Source organism: Lontra canadensis, unplaced genomic scaffold (assembly GCF_010015895.1).
Source record: "Lontra canadensis isolate GAN:19392208 unplaced genomic scaffold, GSC_riverotter_1.0 scaffold942, whole genome shotgun sequence".
In the NCBI taxonomy this organism is placed as follows: Eukaryota; Metazoa; Chordata; class Mammalia; order Carnivora; family Mustelidae; genus Lontra; species Lontra canadensis.
The window spans coordinates 1-14316 of record NW_022631926.1 but is presented as its reverse complement, the minus strand read 5'-3'; the positions used below and the strand labels follow the sequence as shown (position 1 = coordinate 14316).

At 42.0% G+C, this 14316-nt stretch overlaps 1 protein-coding gene across 1 annotated transcript; it reads left to right on the top strand.

Moving 5' to 3' along the window:
- Positions 1–2981: 2981 nt before the first annotated feature.
- LOC116863351 (interferon-induced protein with tetratricopeptide repeats 1B-like) lies at positions 2982–14310 on the top strand (the record flags this gene model as incomplete). Its single annotated transcript, XM_032850819.1, has 2 exons — positions 2982–3164; positions 13369–14310. Coding segments are annotated over exons 1-2 (947 nt in total), but the record flags the coding sequence as incomplete, so codon positions are not given.
- Positions 14311–14316: the final 6 nt, after the last annotated feature.

The following is a 14316-nucleotide window of genomic DNA, read 5'->3' as shown; positions in this document are numbered from 1 at the left end:
TGAGATGATACTTATCAATTCAACCAAAGTGACAAAAGGATTTCATGGACAATCTTGAAGAAGAAGAAGGAGCAGGGGAGGAGGAGGGGGAGTGGGGAGAAGAAAAGGAGGAAGGAGAAGAAGGAGGAGGAGGAGGAGTAGAAGGAGAAGAAGATATAGTTACAAAAGCCTCACCTCTTTTTGAGGAGAGAGGACTTAAATTTTTCTAAGTAATCAACGAGGTAATAAAGATGAAACCCAGAATCATTGCTTCCCAGGCAGATTACATTAGGGATAAAGAAACCTTGCTTACAGTTTCTTACTAAGAACAGACCTACAGGGGTGCTTGGGTGGCTCAGTTGGTTAACATTTCCAACTTTTGATTTCAGCTCAGGTCATGATCTCAGTGTCGTGAGATCAAGCCCCACAGTGGTTGTTTGTGCTCAGCATGGAATCTGCTAGAGAGTCTCCTTCTCCCTCTCCCCCTCTCACCACTCATGTGTGTATGCATCCTCTCTCTCTATCAAATAAACAAAGTCTTTAAAAAAAAAAAAAAAGAACAGACCTACAATTTAAGAAAATGTTGTGCCTGGTAGTTTTATTTTTACATATATTAATTAGAATTTTTAACTCTTAGAATTCTTATTTCCTAGTGAAAACTAAGAAAGCAACAATCCTGGCCTGGAAAATTTATAAACACATTTCATAACTTCTAGAAGTATAGTCCTCCTCATAGTAATTTTAATTATTTTGTCATAAAACCTATTTATTGGGGTGCCTGGGTGGTTCAGTGGGTTAAAGCCTCTGCCTTCGGCTCAGGTCATGACCCCAGGGTCCTGGGATCGAGGCTTGCATCAGGCTCTCTACTCAGCGGGAAGCCTGCTTCCTCCTCTCTCTTTGCCTGCCTCTCTGCCTGCTTGTGATCTCTGTCTGTCAAATAAAAACAACAACAAAAAAACTATTTATTAATAGACCTAAATATATATAAAGTCTACATACACACACACACACACACACACACACACACACACAATCTCTCTGTAAAAATTAAAAAACCAAAAGAAAATAAACTTACATAGAGACTATATATATGGCAAAAATTAAAAAGCCAAAAGCAAATAAATTTATGCTCAATGTCTCAATGTATTATCCTATTAAGAAATGACTTAATGGGCTCTCTGCTCAGCAGGGAACCTGCTCCTGCAGGTCCCCCCGCCTGCCTCTCTGGCTACTTGTGATCTCTGTCTGTCAAATAAATAAATAAAATTTAATAAAATCTTAAAAAAAAAGAAACGACTTAAATATTTAATGATTACATCATCTAATTTAACTCAGCAAAACTCTAAGGTTTTAAGTTACCAAAAAAGACTTGGGGACACTATTTCTGAAGACATTACTATTGTTGGGAGATTAATTTATAAACTTCATCTTACCACTATTTAATTCACTTGTTCTTAATAATTATGTTTAGATGACTCATGAACATTTCACAAGACATTAAACAGCTAACTGTTATCTTTAACATATCTTTCTTGCTGACAAATTCCGTAACAGAGGTAATATGACCTTGTATGATTAGTAAACCCAGGTAGAAGAAGTTGTTTATCTGTATTACAACTAATGCTGGTAACTCTGAAAACATGCCTCTTTTAATTAAATTCAGTTAGTTTTTATTCATTAAAGATTTACCGTAGGGGGATCTGGGTGGCTCAGTTGTTTAAGTGTCTGACTTTGGCCTGGGTTCCCTCATTTTGTGCACTCTCTCTCTCTCAAATAAATAAAATCTTAAAAAAAAAAAAAGATGAACCTTAGGGCACATGAACTTGAAAATTATTTGGATTAATTGCTATTATATTTTTGAGCGTTGTTACGAATACTAAGTCTATATAAGCACTTGATATTCTTTATTTTAAGATTTTATTTTTATTTATTTGACAGACAGAGATCACAAGTAGGCAGAGAGGCAGGGAGAGAGAGAGGGGGAAGCAGGCTCCCTGCTGAGCAGAGAGCCCGATGTGGGGCTCGATCCCAGGACCCTGAGATCATGACCTGAACTGAAGGCAGAGGCTTAACCCACTGAGCCACCCAGGCGCCCCTTAATATTCTTTTTTAAAAGGATTTATTCATTTGTTTGTTTTAGAGAGAGAGAGAGCACGAACAGGAGGGGCAGAGGAAGGAAAGAGAATCTCAAGCAGACTTGAGATTCAATGCGCAGGGAGCCCGAAGTGGGGCTCCATCTCACCACTCTGAGATCACAATCTGAGCCCAAACCAAGAGCTGTATGCTTACCCAACTGCACCACCAGGTGCCCTAGCATCTGTTATTCTATAAGCCAATTAATCAGAGCCACAGGCATCTAGAGAACTTGACAGAACTGGACAGGGCTCCTGCCAGCTCTGAGAGTCAGGTCTGAGAAAAAGAACACTTTAGACCACCAACCTGGAGAGCATTAAGGTCTAGTGAGTTCTGTTTGAAGTCTCAAGATGCTAGCACAGACATTCTCCCTGTTCCAATGAACAAGGAAGAGGTTAGACACAGGCCCTTACTGTCACTGGCCATTCTTAGGAAGGGTATGCAAGACAAACGCAGAGTAGAATTAGTGAAACACAACCTCTTGGATAAGTGCAGCAAGTCTGGGGTGAGACTCCAATTTGGAGAAAAAAAATGCAGAATTTTATACTATGAAAGGGACACTTTATTTCCAGATGAGCCAACAGAGGCACAGATCTGGGGCATGAGCTTGGCAAGTTTGCACAAGCCGATGTGCACAGGCATCCTCGGCTCTGGGCTCCGTGGACTCTACACGCCCGGCATCACCCCCTGCCCACTCCCCACAAGGCCATGTGGAGCCTGAAAGAGGAATTGGGGTTATCAGTGAAACTGCTTTCAAAAGCCTCTTCTCCATCCGTTTTTTCAAACAGAACAAAGAAAAACAATCCTTGTTTCATTTTCCCCAAGCAGGAACTCTGCTAACTAGTTTCAGTTTCCACTTTTGGTTTTTATCTTGGTTTCCAGTTTAATTTGGAAACAACACGCCCACAGTTGACACCATTAACTGTTTATCTGATAGAACCCTGTGTTGGGACTGAGTGCAGAACATCCTCAAGACTCGCCGGAATCTCAGAAGAGCCCATCAGCTCAGCAGAACACTGCAGAACCGTTGTCTGATTCATCGCAGCCATGAGGTAAGGATTTCTCTGCTTCCCCACCTTTCAGTCTAAAGTTTTAGAAAAATGTTAATCAAAACCATCTCAAGAGACTTCGTTTCAGTAATGTTAACTTTCCTCAGTCTTCTATCTGAGCATCTGCTTGTGGACTGAGTGTTCGCTAATTCAGGCGAACTCTTTTTTCCTTTTTTCCTTTGTGTTAGCATCAAGCTTACCTCATAATAAAGCCCAAAGAAGCAGAGGGATGCAGTAAAAGAGTTTCTTGGGAAGGGAGAAAATGATCCCCAATCTCTGAAATTTTTTTTCCTAAACTCAGTACTGTCTGACCTAGGGAAGGAAGGGACATTTGGTCTGAAAAGAGACAGTGCTTTCTGCTGGCTCCTCACTGTGAGGGAAGAGTGGGACCCACACAGCTTTATGAGCCACAGCCCTGGGTTCTCTCAGATTCTTGAGGAAAATGCTGTGGGCATGGGGTCGCAGAAGCTCACAGCCTAGAGAACAAGATCTTTCTCACTGTACTGCTGGGTTCCCATGGCAGGTCTTCTCAATCTGACTGGATTTAAGATGAGCAAATTAGTTCTCCCCTAGGGAAGCCAGTGCTCTGCAAATCCCTGATATCCTCCGGGCCGTGGGGTTTGACCAGAGTTGTGCTTGGGAACATCCACATCTCCCGTAGCTAAAGGCCCTCATGTGGGAATTTCTATGTTGTCCAAACTGAATCTTGATTTAAATCACCTTTAATATCCACAGACTAAAAAAATTTAATTAATATCGACTTGCAAATTTCCCCTCAGTACTCCAGTGGACAAAATGTGAAGTGACGGAAGTTCCATAAAGTGCATAATTACAAGCCTATGATCAACCCTCCTCCCTGGTCCATAGACAGATGGAGGGGGTTATCGCTGATAAAGGAAATAATAATAATAATAATAATGATAATGATAATATAGAAGTAGCTATCACTTCCTTGATGCTTATTAAGTACCAGCCTGGCTTCTAAAAGTATTATGCAAACTATTATATTTAATACTCAACAGACAGCTATGAGGCAGGTATTCAGATCATACTGATTTTGCAATAATGAATCTCAGACTTAGAAATGTTAAGGATCACACAGGTAACAAATGACAGAGCTGAGACATGAACCAGAATTCCTATTCAGTGATACCTTATTTAACCTTTAAACCAATGTGTTTTTTTCCTTAGATTTGTTTATTTTAGAGAGGTGGGGGAGGGGCAGAGGCAAGAGAGAATCTCAAGCAGACTCCGTGCTGAGTGCAGAGCCCAGTGTGGGGCTCCAGCCCAGGACCCTGAGATCATGACCTGAGCTGAAGACACAGATGCTTAACTAACTGAGCCACGCAGGCACCCCTAAACCAGTATTCTTAAAGTGTACCAGTGGGGGGGTTCATGAGATCATTTCAGACTGCATACTTACCAGTTTTTATGTTTCAGTGCTTTTGTGTTTATTTCAACACGTACTAGAGAAAAATATGTATACATCACTTGTAGAATTTCTCTTGGGTGAGTAGCATGATATCCTTATTGTGATAACATATATGTATGGTAAAATTAGCCACTGTCACTTATTTTCGAGTGTATGATTTTGTGGCATTTAGTACATTCATGACATTGTCCAACCATCACCAGTATCGCCTTCAAGAATATTTTCATGGCTCTGAGGAGAAACCCCACACCACTTAAGGAGTCAATTTCCACTCATCCTTCGCTCTAGGCTCTTGCAACCATTAATCTACTTTCATTCTTTGGATTTATCTACTGTGGGTATTTCATATCAATGGACGCATGCAAGAAGTGGCTTTCTGAGGCTGCCTTATTTCACTCAGCATAATGTCTTCAAGGTTCACCCATATTGTAGCAGGTGTGAGAATGACCTTTTCCATGTTCAGGCTGAACAATATTCCACTGTATATAGACTCCATTCATTCCTTGATGGCATTTAGGTTGCTCCCACCTTTTGACTGTTGTGAACAATGCTGCTATGAATGTAAGCATGTAAATATCTGTTCAAGTCTCTGTTTTCACTTGTTTTGGGTATACCCCAAAGTGGCACTGCTGACTCATATGACAAATCTAATTTTTTGAAGAATCATCACCATTTTCCACAGCAACTGCCCCATTTATATTCCCAGAAATAATGCACAACAGTTCTAATTTTTCCACATCCTCAACACTCGCTTTTTTCTCTTTTGCTGATAGTAGTCATCCTAATGGATGTGAAGTGGTATCTCATTTTACTTTTTTTTTTAAAGATTTTATTTATTTATTTGATGGATAGAGATCACAAGTAGGCAGAAAAGCAGGCAGAGAGAGAGGAAGAAGCAGGCTCCCGGCTGAGCAGAGAGCCCGATGCAGGGCTCCATCCTAGGACCCTGAGATCATGACCTGAGCCGAAGGCAGAGGCTTAACCCACTGAGCCACCTAGGCGCCCCCTCATTTTACTTATGATTTGCATTTCTTTCATGTGTTTAAGGCAACCTGTGTATCTTCTTTGGAGAAATGTTCAATCCTTTGCCCATTTTTTAGTCAGTTGTTGTTTTTTCTTGTTAGAGATTTATTTGAGAGAGAGAGAGAAAAAGCATGAGTAGGGGGAGGGGTAGAGGGAGAGGAAGAGAGAGAATCTCAAGCAGACTCCCCAAAGAGCGGGGAGTCCAATGGGGGATTCAATCCCAGTACCCTGAGATCATGACCTGAGCCAAAATCAGGAGTCAGATGCTTAACCAACTGGGCAACTCAGGCGCCCCTGTTGTTCGTTTTTTTTGTTGTTGAGTTACAAGAGTTGTTTATGTAGTCTGGATATTAATCTCTTATCAGATATGTGATTTGCAAATAATCTCTCCCATTTTGTGGGTTGTCTTTTCATTCTGTCAGTAGTTCCCTTTGATATACAAACATTTCTAATTTTGACGAAATCCAATTTATTTCTGTTTCCTTGTGTTGCCTCTGCTTTTGGTGTCTTAACCAAGACAGCCAAATCCAACGTCATGAGGTTTTTTTCCTATTTTCTTCTAAGATTTTTGTAGTTTGGTCCATTTTGAGCTTATTGTTTTGTTTTGTTTTAGTATGTAGTATTAGGGTCCAACTTCATTCTTTTTAATGTGGCTATCCAGGTTTCCTGGCACTATTTGGTTTTTTTTTGGGGGGGGTTATTTTTTTTAAGATTTTATTTATTTGAGAGAGGAAACAAGCACAAGGGGCAGGGGAAGGAGGGGAAGAAGCGGACTTCCTGCTGAGCAGTGAGCCGGATGGACCGTAGGACCCTGAGATCATGACTTCAGCCGAAGATAGATGCTTAACTGACTGACCCGCCCAGATGCCCCCTGGCACCATTCGTTAAAACATCTTTCTCCATTAAATGGTCCTGGCACACGTATTAAAAACCATTTGGCCATTGTTATGGAATGAATTGTGACCCTCTGGTCATATGTTGAAGGGTGGTTGTCATATGGGTGACCATCATAAAGGTAGTCTAACGCCCACTGTGACTGTATTTAGAGATGGGGCCTGTGAGGAAGTACTAAGGGTTAACTGAGGTCATAAGGGCCCACCCTTATGGAAGAAGAGGAAGTACACTCACTCTCTCTCAATCCATGCACCACAGAGGAAAAGTCATGTGGACACCAGTAAGAGCCCTTATCAGGAAACAAATCAGTAGGCATCTTGATTGGGGCCTCCCAGCCTCCAGAACTGTAAGAAAATAAATACCTGTTGTTTAAGCCAGTCAGTCCGTGGTACTTCATTATGGTAGCCCTAGAAGACAAATGCAACCTTATACCCGAGTGTTTATTTCTGGGCTCTCTATCCTGTTCCACTGATCAATATGTCGTTCTTTATGCCCATACCCCCGTTTTGATTATTGTAGCTTTGCTGTAAGTTTTGTATGAGACCTCCAACTTTGTCCTTTTTCAAGATCATTTTGGTTCTTTGTGATCCCTTGAGATTCCATCTGAATTTTCAGATGGATTTTTCTATTTCTACAAAAAACAAAAACAAACAACAACAACAACAACAAAAACACAAAACGCCATTAGGATTTTGATACGGATCGCACGGAGTCTGTGGATTGCTTTAGGTGGTATTGACATCTGAACAGTATTAAATCTTCCCGGCCATGGACACAGGATGCTTCTTACTTTATTTGTATCTTCCTTACCTTCTTTCAGCAGTGTTCTGTAGTTTCCAGTGTACGAACCTTCCACCTCCTTGGTTGACTTTATGCCTAAGTATTTAATTCTTTTTGATGCTATTAGAAAAAAACTGTTTTCTTAATTTGCTTCCTGGCTTGTTTATTGTTAATGCACAGAAACACAATTGATTTTTACATGTTGATCTTGCATGCTGCAATTCTGCTGAAATCATTTCTTAGTTCTAACAGGGTTTGTGTGAAATCATTAGGACGTTCTATGTACAAAATCACATTATTTGTAAACAGAGATCATTTTACTTCTTCTTTTCCAACTTAGAATGTATTTTATTTCTTCTCTTGATTGACTGCTCTGGCTAGGACTTCCAGAACTACATTGAAGAGAAGTGGCAAAAGTGAGCACACTTGCCTTGTTCCTAATCTTAACAGAGAAGCTTTCAGTCTCTCACCATTGAGGGTGATGTTAGCTTTGGAATTTCCTTTTTTTTTTTTTTAAAGATTTTATTTATTTATTTGAGAGAGAGAGATCACAAGTAGGCAGAGAGGCAGACAGAGAGAGAGGGGGAAGCAGGCTCCCTCCTAAGCAGAGAGCCTGACCGGAGCTCGATCCCAAGACCCTGAGATCATGACCTAATCCACTGAGCCACCCAGGTGCCCTGGATGTTGAGGAAGTTTCCTTATATTCTAGTTTGTTGAGTGTTTTTATCATTAAAGGGTGTTGTGATCCTGTCAAATGCTTTTTCTACATCAATTAGATGATCATATGGGTTTTTTTCCTTCATTCTGTTAATGCGGCATATTAAAATGATTGATTTTCCTACATTGAATTATTCTTGAATTCCAGGAATAAATCCTACTTGGTCATGGTGTATAATCCTTTTCATATCCTGTTAAGTTCTGTATGCTAGTATTTTGTTGAGGGTTTGGCATTAATATTCACAATGAAAATTGGTCTGTAGTTTAGTTTTGTGTTTTTGTCTTATTTGACCTTGGTATCTCTGTCATATTGGCCTCATAGAATTTATGAATTTGAAAGTGCAGTGTTTTTCCTCTTTCACTTTTTTGGGAGCATTTTAGAAGAATTGGTGTTAGTCTTTTTTTTTTTTTAAGATTTTATTTATTTATTTGACAGACAGAGATCACAAGTAGGCAGAGAGGCAGGCAGAGAGGGAGGGGGAAGCAGGCTCCCTGCTGAGCAGAGAGCCCAATGCGGGGCTCGATCCCAGGACCCCAGGATCATGACCTGAGCCGAAGGCAGAGGCTTTAACCCACTGAGCCACCCAGGCGCCTCGGTGTTAGTCTTTTTTTATGAGTCTTCCAACTCCTGGTTAAATCTCCATATGTGTCCTGCCGGACAAAGGCTTCCCCTGACAGGCCTCGTGAGAGATGGGTGCCTCCCTTACCCCAGACATTGCACAGCCAGCGAAGTGCAGTCTCTGAAGGGAGCTGCAGTCCAAAACGCACACAGGGCCTCTCTGGCTCATCATCTCTTCACATGTTTGCAGTTCCTAAGCTAGGACCCCTCATTCCATGGTCTCTTTCTCTGAGGCCTTGGGTGGAGGTCCTCCTCACATACCTCTGCTGAGACAATGTGACAGGAGGGTGGAGAGGGAAAACTGGAAGACATGTCTCCCCACTCTGACTCAGTACCCAAAACATGAGATGATGATCTAGGTGACAATAGGTATGTGCCTCCATAAAATGTAAATCTCTGCCAACAAAGAAAAGTTCAGGACCAGATGGCTTCACTGGTGAATTCTACCGCACTTTTGAAGTGTCAGGAGCAAGGTGGAGATACCAGATGTCAAGGGAGCTAACACGGATGGGCCCACATTTTTACCAAGTAAAAGGCCACTGTTTCGGACTGCTTCTCAATTCTCTTTCCCTGATGCTGAAGGCCTGTTGGGCAGGGCTGGCCTGTGCGAGATGCTCTTGGCTGTCTTGTCCAGACACCAGCAGGATCAGTTCAGTATCGCGAGTCAGATCAATGCATTCCCACATCCCCCAATCCAACTCTACCATTTGAAACCTTGGTTGGGCCTCTCTATTCTGGAAGTCCATGCGTATCCTACAGAGAAAGAGTAAGAGGACGTGTCCTTCCCCTCACCTAACAAAAGAAATTGCCTTACCTACCGACCAAACAGAGAACACAGGGAAAGAACTCATGAACTTGAAGATAGAATGATAGAAATTATCCAGTCTCATACTAACTTTAAGTAGCTGTGCAAACACCAAAAAGGATGAACCCAAAGAAATCCAAGACACAATGCAGTGAAATTTTTGAAAACTAAAGACAAAGTAGTGGACAGAAATGATGCCTTACCTTTGTGGCGGGGGGGGGGGTCCATAATTCTCATGCCAGCTAATTTCTCATTAGAAACCATGGAGTCTAGAAAAAAGAGGCACACCATTTTTCCAGTGCTGAAGGAAAAGAACTTCCAGCCCAGACTCCTATATCCAACAAAAATATCCTTCTAGAATGAAGATGAAATCAAGACATTCTCTGATGAGGGGCACCTGGCTGCCTTAGTCAGTGGCGTGTGCAACTCTTGATCTCAGGGTGTGAGTTTGAATCCCACAAATTTCTGTCGGGTGCAGAGATTACTTAAAAATAAAATCTTTAAAAACAAAAAACATTCTCAGATGAAGGAATACTAAAAGATGTCACTGGAAGATTTACCCTAAAGGGATACATAAAGGAAGTTCTTCTCCAATAAGCAAAAAAGAGGAAGTAAAAGGCATATAGCTCAGAAAGGAAAAATAAAACTGTCACTGTTTACAGATGCCATCATGGTCTACCTAGAAAATCCCATCTATAAAACAACTCCTGGAACTAATGAGTGAGCCCATCAGGATAGCAGAATGTAAGACTGATGTACAAAACCCAATTGTATTTAGGTATACCAGCAATGAACATGTGGAAATTGAAGTTAAAATAGAATAGAATTTTAGGTTGCTTCAAATAAATATTTAATTATAAATATAACATAAAATATATAGGATTTGAATGCCTAAAACTACAAAATGCTTATGAAAGGAATCAAAGAAGGTCTAAATAAACAGAAATACAGCATATTCATGGATTAGAAGACCCAACATACCAAAACTGTCAATTCTCCCTTAATTGATATAAAATTCCTATTAAAATTCCAGCAATGGGGTGCCTGGGTATCTCAGTCAGTTAAGTGTCTGCCTTCAGCTCAGGTCGTGATCCTGGGGTCCTGGGATCAAGCTGCAGTCAGGCTCCCTGCTCAGCAGGGAGTCTGCTTGTCCCTCTCCCTCTGCCCCAGCAGATGTTCTGTTGCACGCACACACAATTGCTCTCTCTCCCCCCCAAATAAATAAAGTCTTTTAAAAAAGAAATATTAAAAAATCTCCGGCAAGGTATTTCATAAATATAGACAATATTAATCTAAAATTTATATGGAAAGGCAAAGGAACTAGAATAATAGTTTTTAAGAAGAATAAAGTGAGAGGAATCACCCTACACAATTTTAAGACTACAGTAAGTGAAATTATATGGTATCGGTGTAGGGATAAAAACATAGCTCAGGGAAACAGAATAAGGAACCCAGAAATAACCCCACATAATTTTTGCCAACTGACTTTTCACAAAGGTACAAAAGCAATTCAATGAAGAAAGAACAGTCTTTTCAACAATTTGTGATTGGAACAACAAGATACCCATAGGCAGAAAATGAGCCCGCAAATTAATCTTCATACATTATGCAAAAGTTAACTCAAAATGAATCATAGATATTATGTAAAAAGTGAACCTATAAAATGTGTAGAAGAAATCACAGGCAGGGCCCCTGGGTGGCTCAGTCAGTTACATGTCTATCTTTGGCTCGGGTCATGATCTCAGGGTGTTGGGATGGAACCTCCTGTTGGGTTCGCTGCTCAATGGGGAGTCTGCTGCTCCCTCTACCTCTGCCACTCCCCCGCTTGCTCATTCTCTCTTGCTACCTCTGAAATAAATAAAAATCTTTAAAATAAAAAAATGAATAAATTAAAGGGATGCCTGGGGCACCTGGGTGGCTCAGTGGGTTAAGCCTCTGCCTTCAGCTCAGGTCATGATCTCAGGGTCCTGGGATCGAGCCCTGTATCGGGCTCTCTGCTCGGCGGGGAGCCTGCTTCCTCCTCTCTCTGTCACTGCCTGCCTCTCTGCCTACTTGTGATCTCTGTCAAATAAATAAATAAAATCTTTAAAAAAATAAATAAATAAAGGGACGCCTAAGTGGCTCCATTGGAAACAATCTGCCTTCAGCTCCAGTCATGATCCCAGGGCCCTAGGATTCAGTCCCATGTAGGGCTCCTTGCTCACATGGGAGTCTGCTTTTCCCTCTCCTCTGCCACTCCCCCTGCTTGTGCTCTCCCTCTCTGACAAATAAATAAATAATATATTTTTAGAATTAATTAATTAATTAAAAGAAAAAGAAATCATAGGAGAGAATCTTCAGGACCCAGTGCTTGCTACAGAGTTCCTGGACATGATACCAAGAGCGTGATCCATGAGAGACAAAAAAAAAAAAAAAAAAATCAATAAACTATAGTTCATCAAAAGTAAAAACATGGGTGCCTGGATGGCTCAGTCGTTAAGCGTCTGCCTTCAGCTCAGGTCATGATCCTGGGGTCCTGGGATCGAGCCCTGCATTGGGCTCCCTGCTCAGTGGTAAGCCTGCTTCTCCCTCTCCCCCACTGCTTGTGTTCCCTGTCTCACTGTATCTCTGTCAAATAAATAAAATCTTAAGAAAAAAAGTAAAAACTTTTGCTCTTCAAAAGACCTTATTAAAGGATAAAAAGACAGGCTACACCCCAAGAGAAATATTTGAAAACCACACACCTCACAAAGGACTCCTATCTAGAATCTATAAAGAATTCTTGAAACCTGACAATGAAAAAACAAACAATCCAAATAGAAAACAGGCAGAAGATATGAAGAGTTATTTTGCCAAGGAGGATGTGTGGGTGGTGAAGGAGCTCAGGAAAAGATTTTCAACAGCACTAGCCCACAATGAGATATCCTATTAAGAGAGCTAAGAAAAAAACATTTTAAATGAAAATTCCAAATGCTGGTAAGAATGCAGAGAACTGGATCCTTCATACATTCTGTCAGAATGGAAAATGATATGGTCACTGTGGGAAATAGTTGGGCAGTTAAAAACATAAGCACATACTAACCATATAACCTATACGCCACTCCTGGGCATCTATCCCATGGAAATGAAAATGAATGTCCACACAAAAGTCTGTGCACAGCTCTTCATAGCACCTTGATCTATAATAGGTCCCAAACCGAAAATTCTAGGAAACATCCTAGAACAGATGCAAGGGTAAACCAACTGTGGCATGCCCATGCCGCGGGATATCATCCCCCAATAAAAAGGAATGAACAATAGATAAGCTGAACAATGGATGGATGTCAGGGCATTATGATGAGTGAAAGAAAAAAAAAAAAGGCAATCTCAAAATGTCACCTACTATATCATTCCATGATATGACATTCTTGAAGTGACCAAATCATAAAGAAGAAAACAAGTGACCAGAGGCTAGGGATGTTTGGCGAGGAGAAGAAAGGGGAACAGGTGTGATTCTGAATAGTATGAGGGCGGCATTTGTGATGATAAAGTAGTTCTGCATCTTGACTGAGGTCGTGGTTCCATGATTTACTCACGTGGTGAAATGATGCAGAACTGACAGATATTGTCTCACTGTCAGTCATATTTGCTGTGGTACGATCATTCAGTAAGGTACAATCTCCGGAAGAAACTGGGGGAAAGGCATGCCGGACCTCTGTACTCTCTTTGCAAATATTAGCCAATCTATAATTATTTCCAAGTAATAAGTGCAGAAAAACACTTGGTTGAACAAATATCATCCCTTCTTAGGTGGTCTTCATTTCTTGCAAAATCTACAGACTAAAGTCCTGAAGAGAATAACAGATATTGGGAAGGAAAGAACAGTGGGGGGTAGTACTTGACCAGTCAAAGTGATGGCTTCATTTCCGTTACACTGAGCGCTCCTAAAATTGCAAATAATTGTCGTCTATGTTTTCAGTGACAAATCCGAAGGGAATCTCCTTGAAGAGAGCCTGGTTCAGCTGAGATGTCACTTCACGTGGGAGTTGCTAGTGGAAGCCACCGAGCTGCCCGATTTAGAAAACAGGATCTTGGATGAGATTGATTTCCTGGACACCAGATACAACGCGGGGATCCACAACCTGCTGGCCTACGTGAAACACCTCAAGGGCCAGAACCAGGAAGCCCTGGGGAGCCTGCGGGAAGCAGAAGCCTTGATCCGGCAGGAACAGGCCGCCCAGTCAGAGGCGAGAAGTCTGGTCACCTGGGGCAACTACGCCTGGCTGCATCACCGCATGGGCAGGCCGCAGGAAGCCCAGGCTTACCTGGACAAGGTGGAGGACGCCTGCAAGAAGCTCGGGGCTTCCTCCCGCTACAGCGTGCAGTGTCCCCAGATGGACTGCGAGGAGGGGTGGGCCTTGCTGAAATGTGGAGGGAAGAACTATGAACGGGCCAAGGCCTGCTTTGAGAAGGCTCTGGCAGTGGACCCAGAAAACCCTGAATTCAGCACCGGGTATGCGATCTCCACCTACCGCCTGGACGGCTTTAACAAAACAACACAGGTTAGCGAGGCGTTGTGTCTGCAGCCCCTGAGAGAGGCCATCAGGCTAAACCCAGAAGATGCGTATGTTAAGGCTCTCCTTGGCCTGAAGCTCCAGGACGTAGGGCAAGAAGCTGAAGGAGAAAAGTACATAGAAGAAGCACTAGGGAACACGTCCTCGCAGACCTACGTCTTCCGGTACGCGGCCAAGTTTTACCGAAGAAAAGGCTGTCTGGATAAAGCTCTTCGGCTCCTAAAAATGGCCCTGCGGGCCACCCCGTCCTCTGCCTTCCTGCACCACCAGGTAGGGCTTTGCTACAGGGCACAAATGATCGCAATCAAGAGAGCTGCCAACTGGCAGCCCCGGGGACAGGACAGAGAAAATGT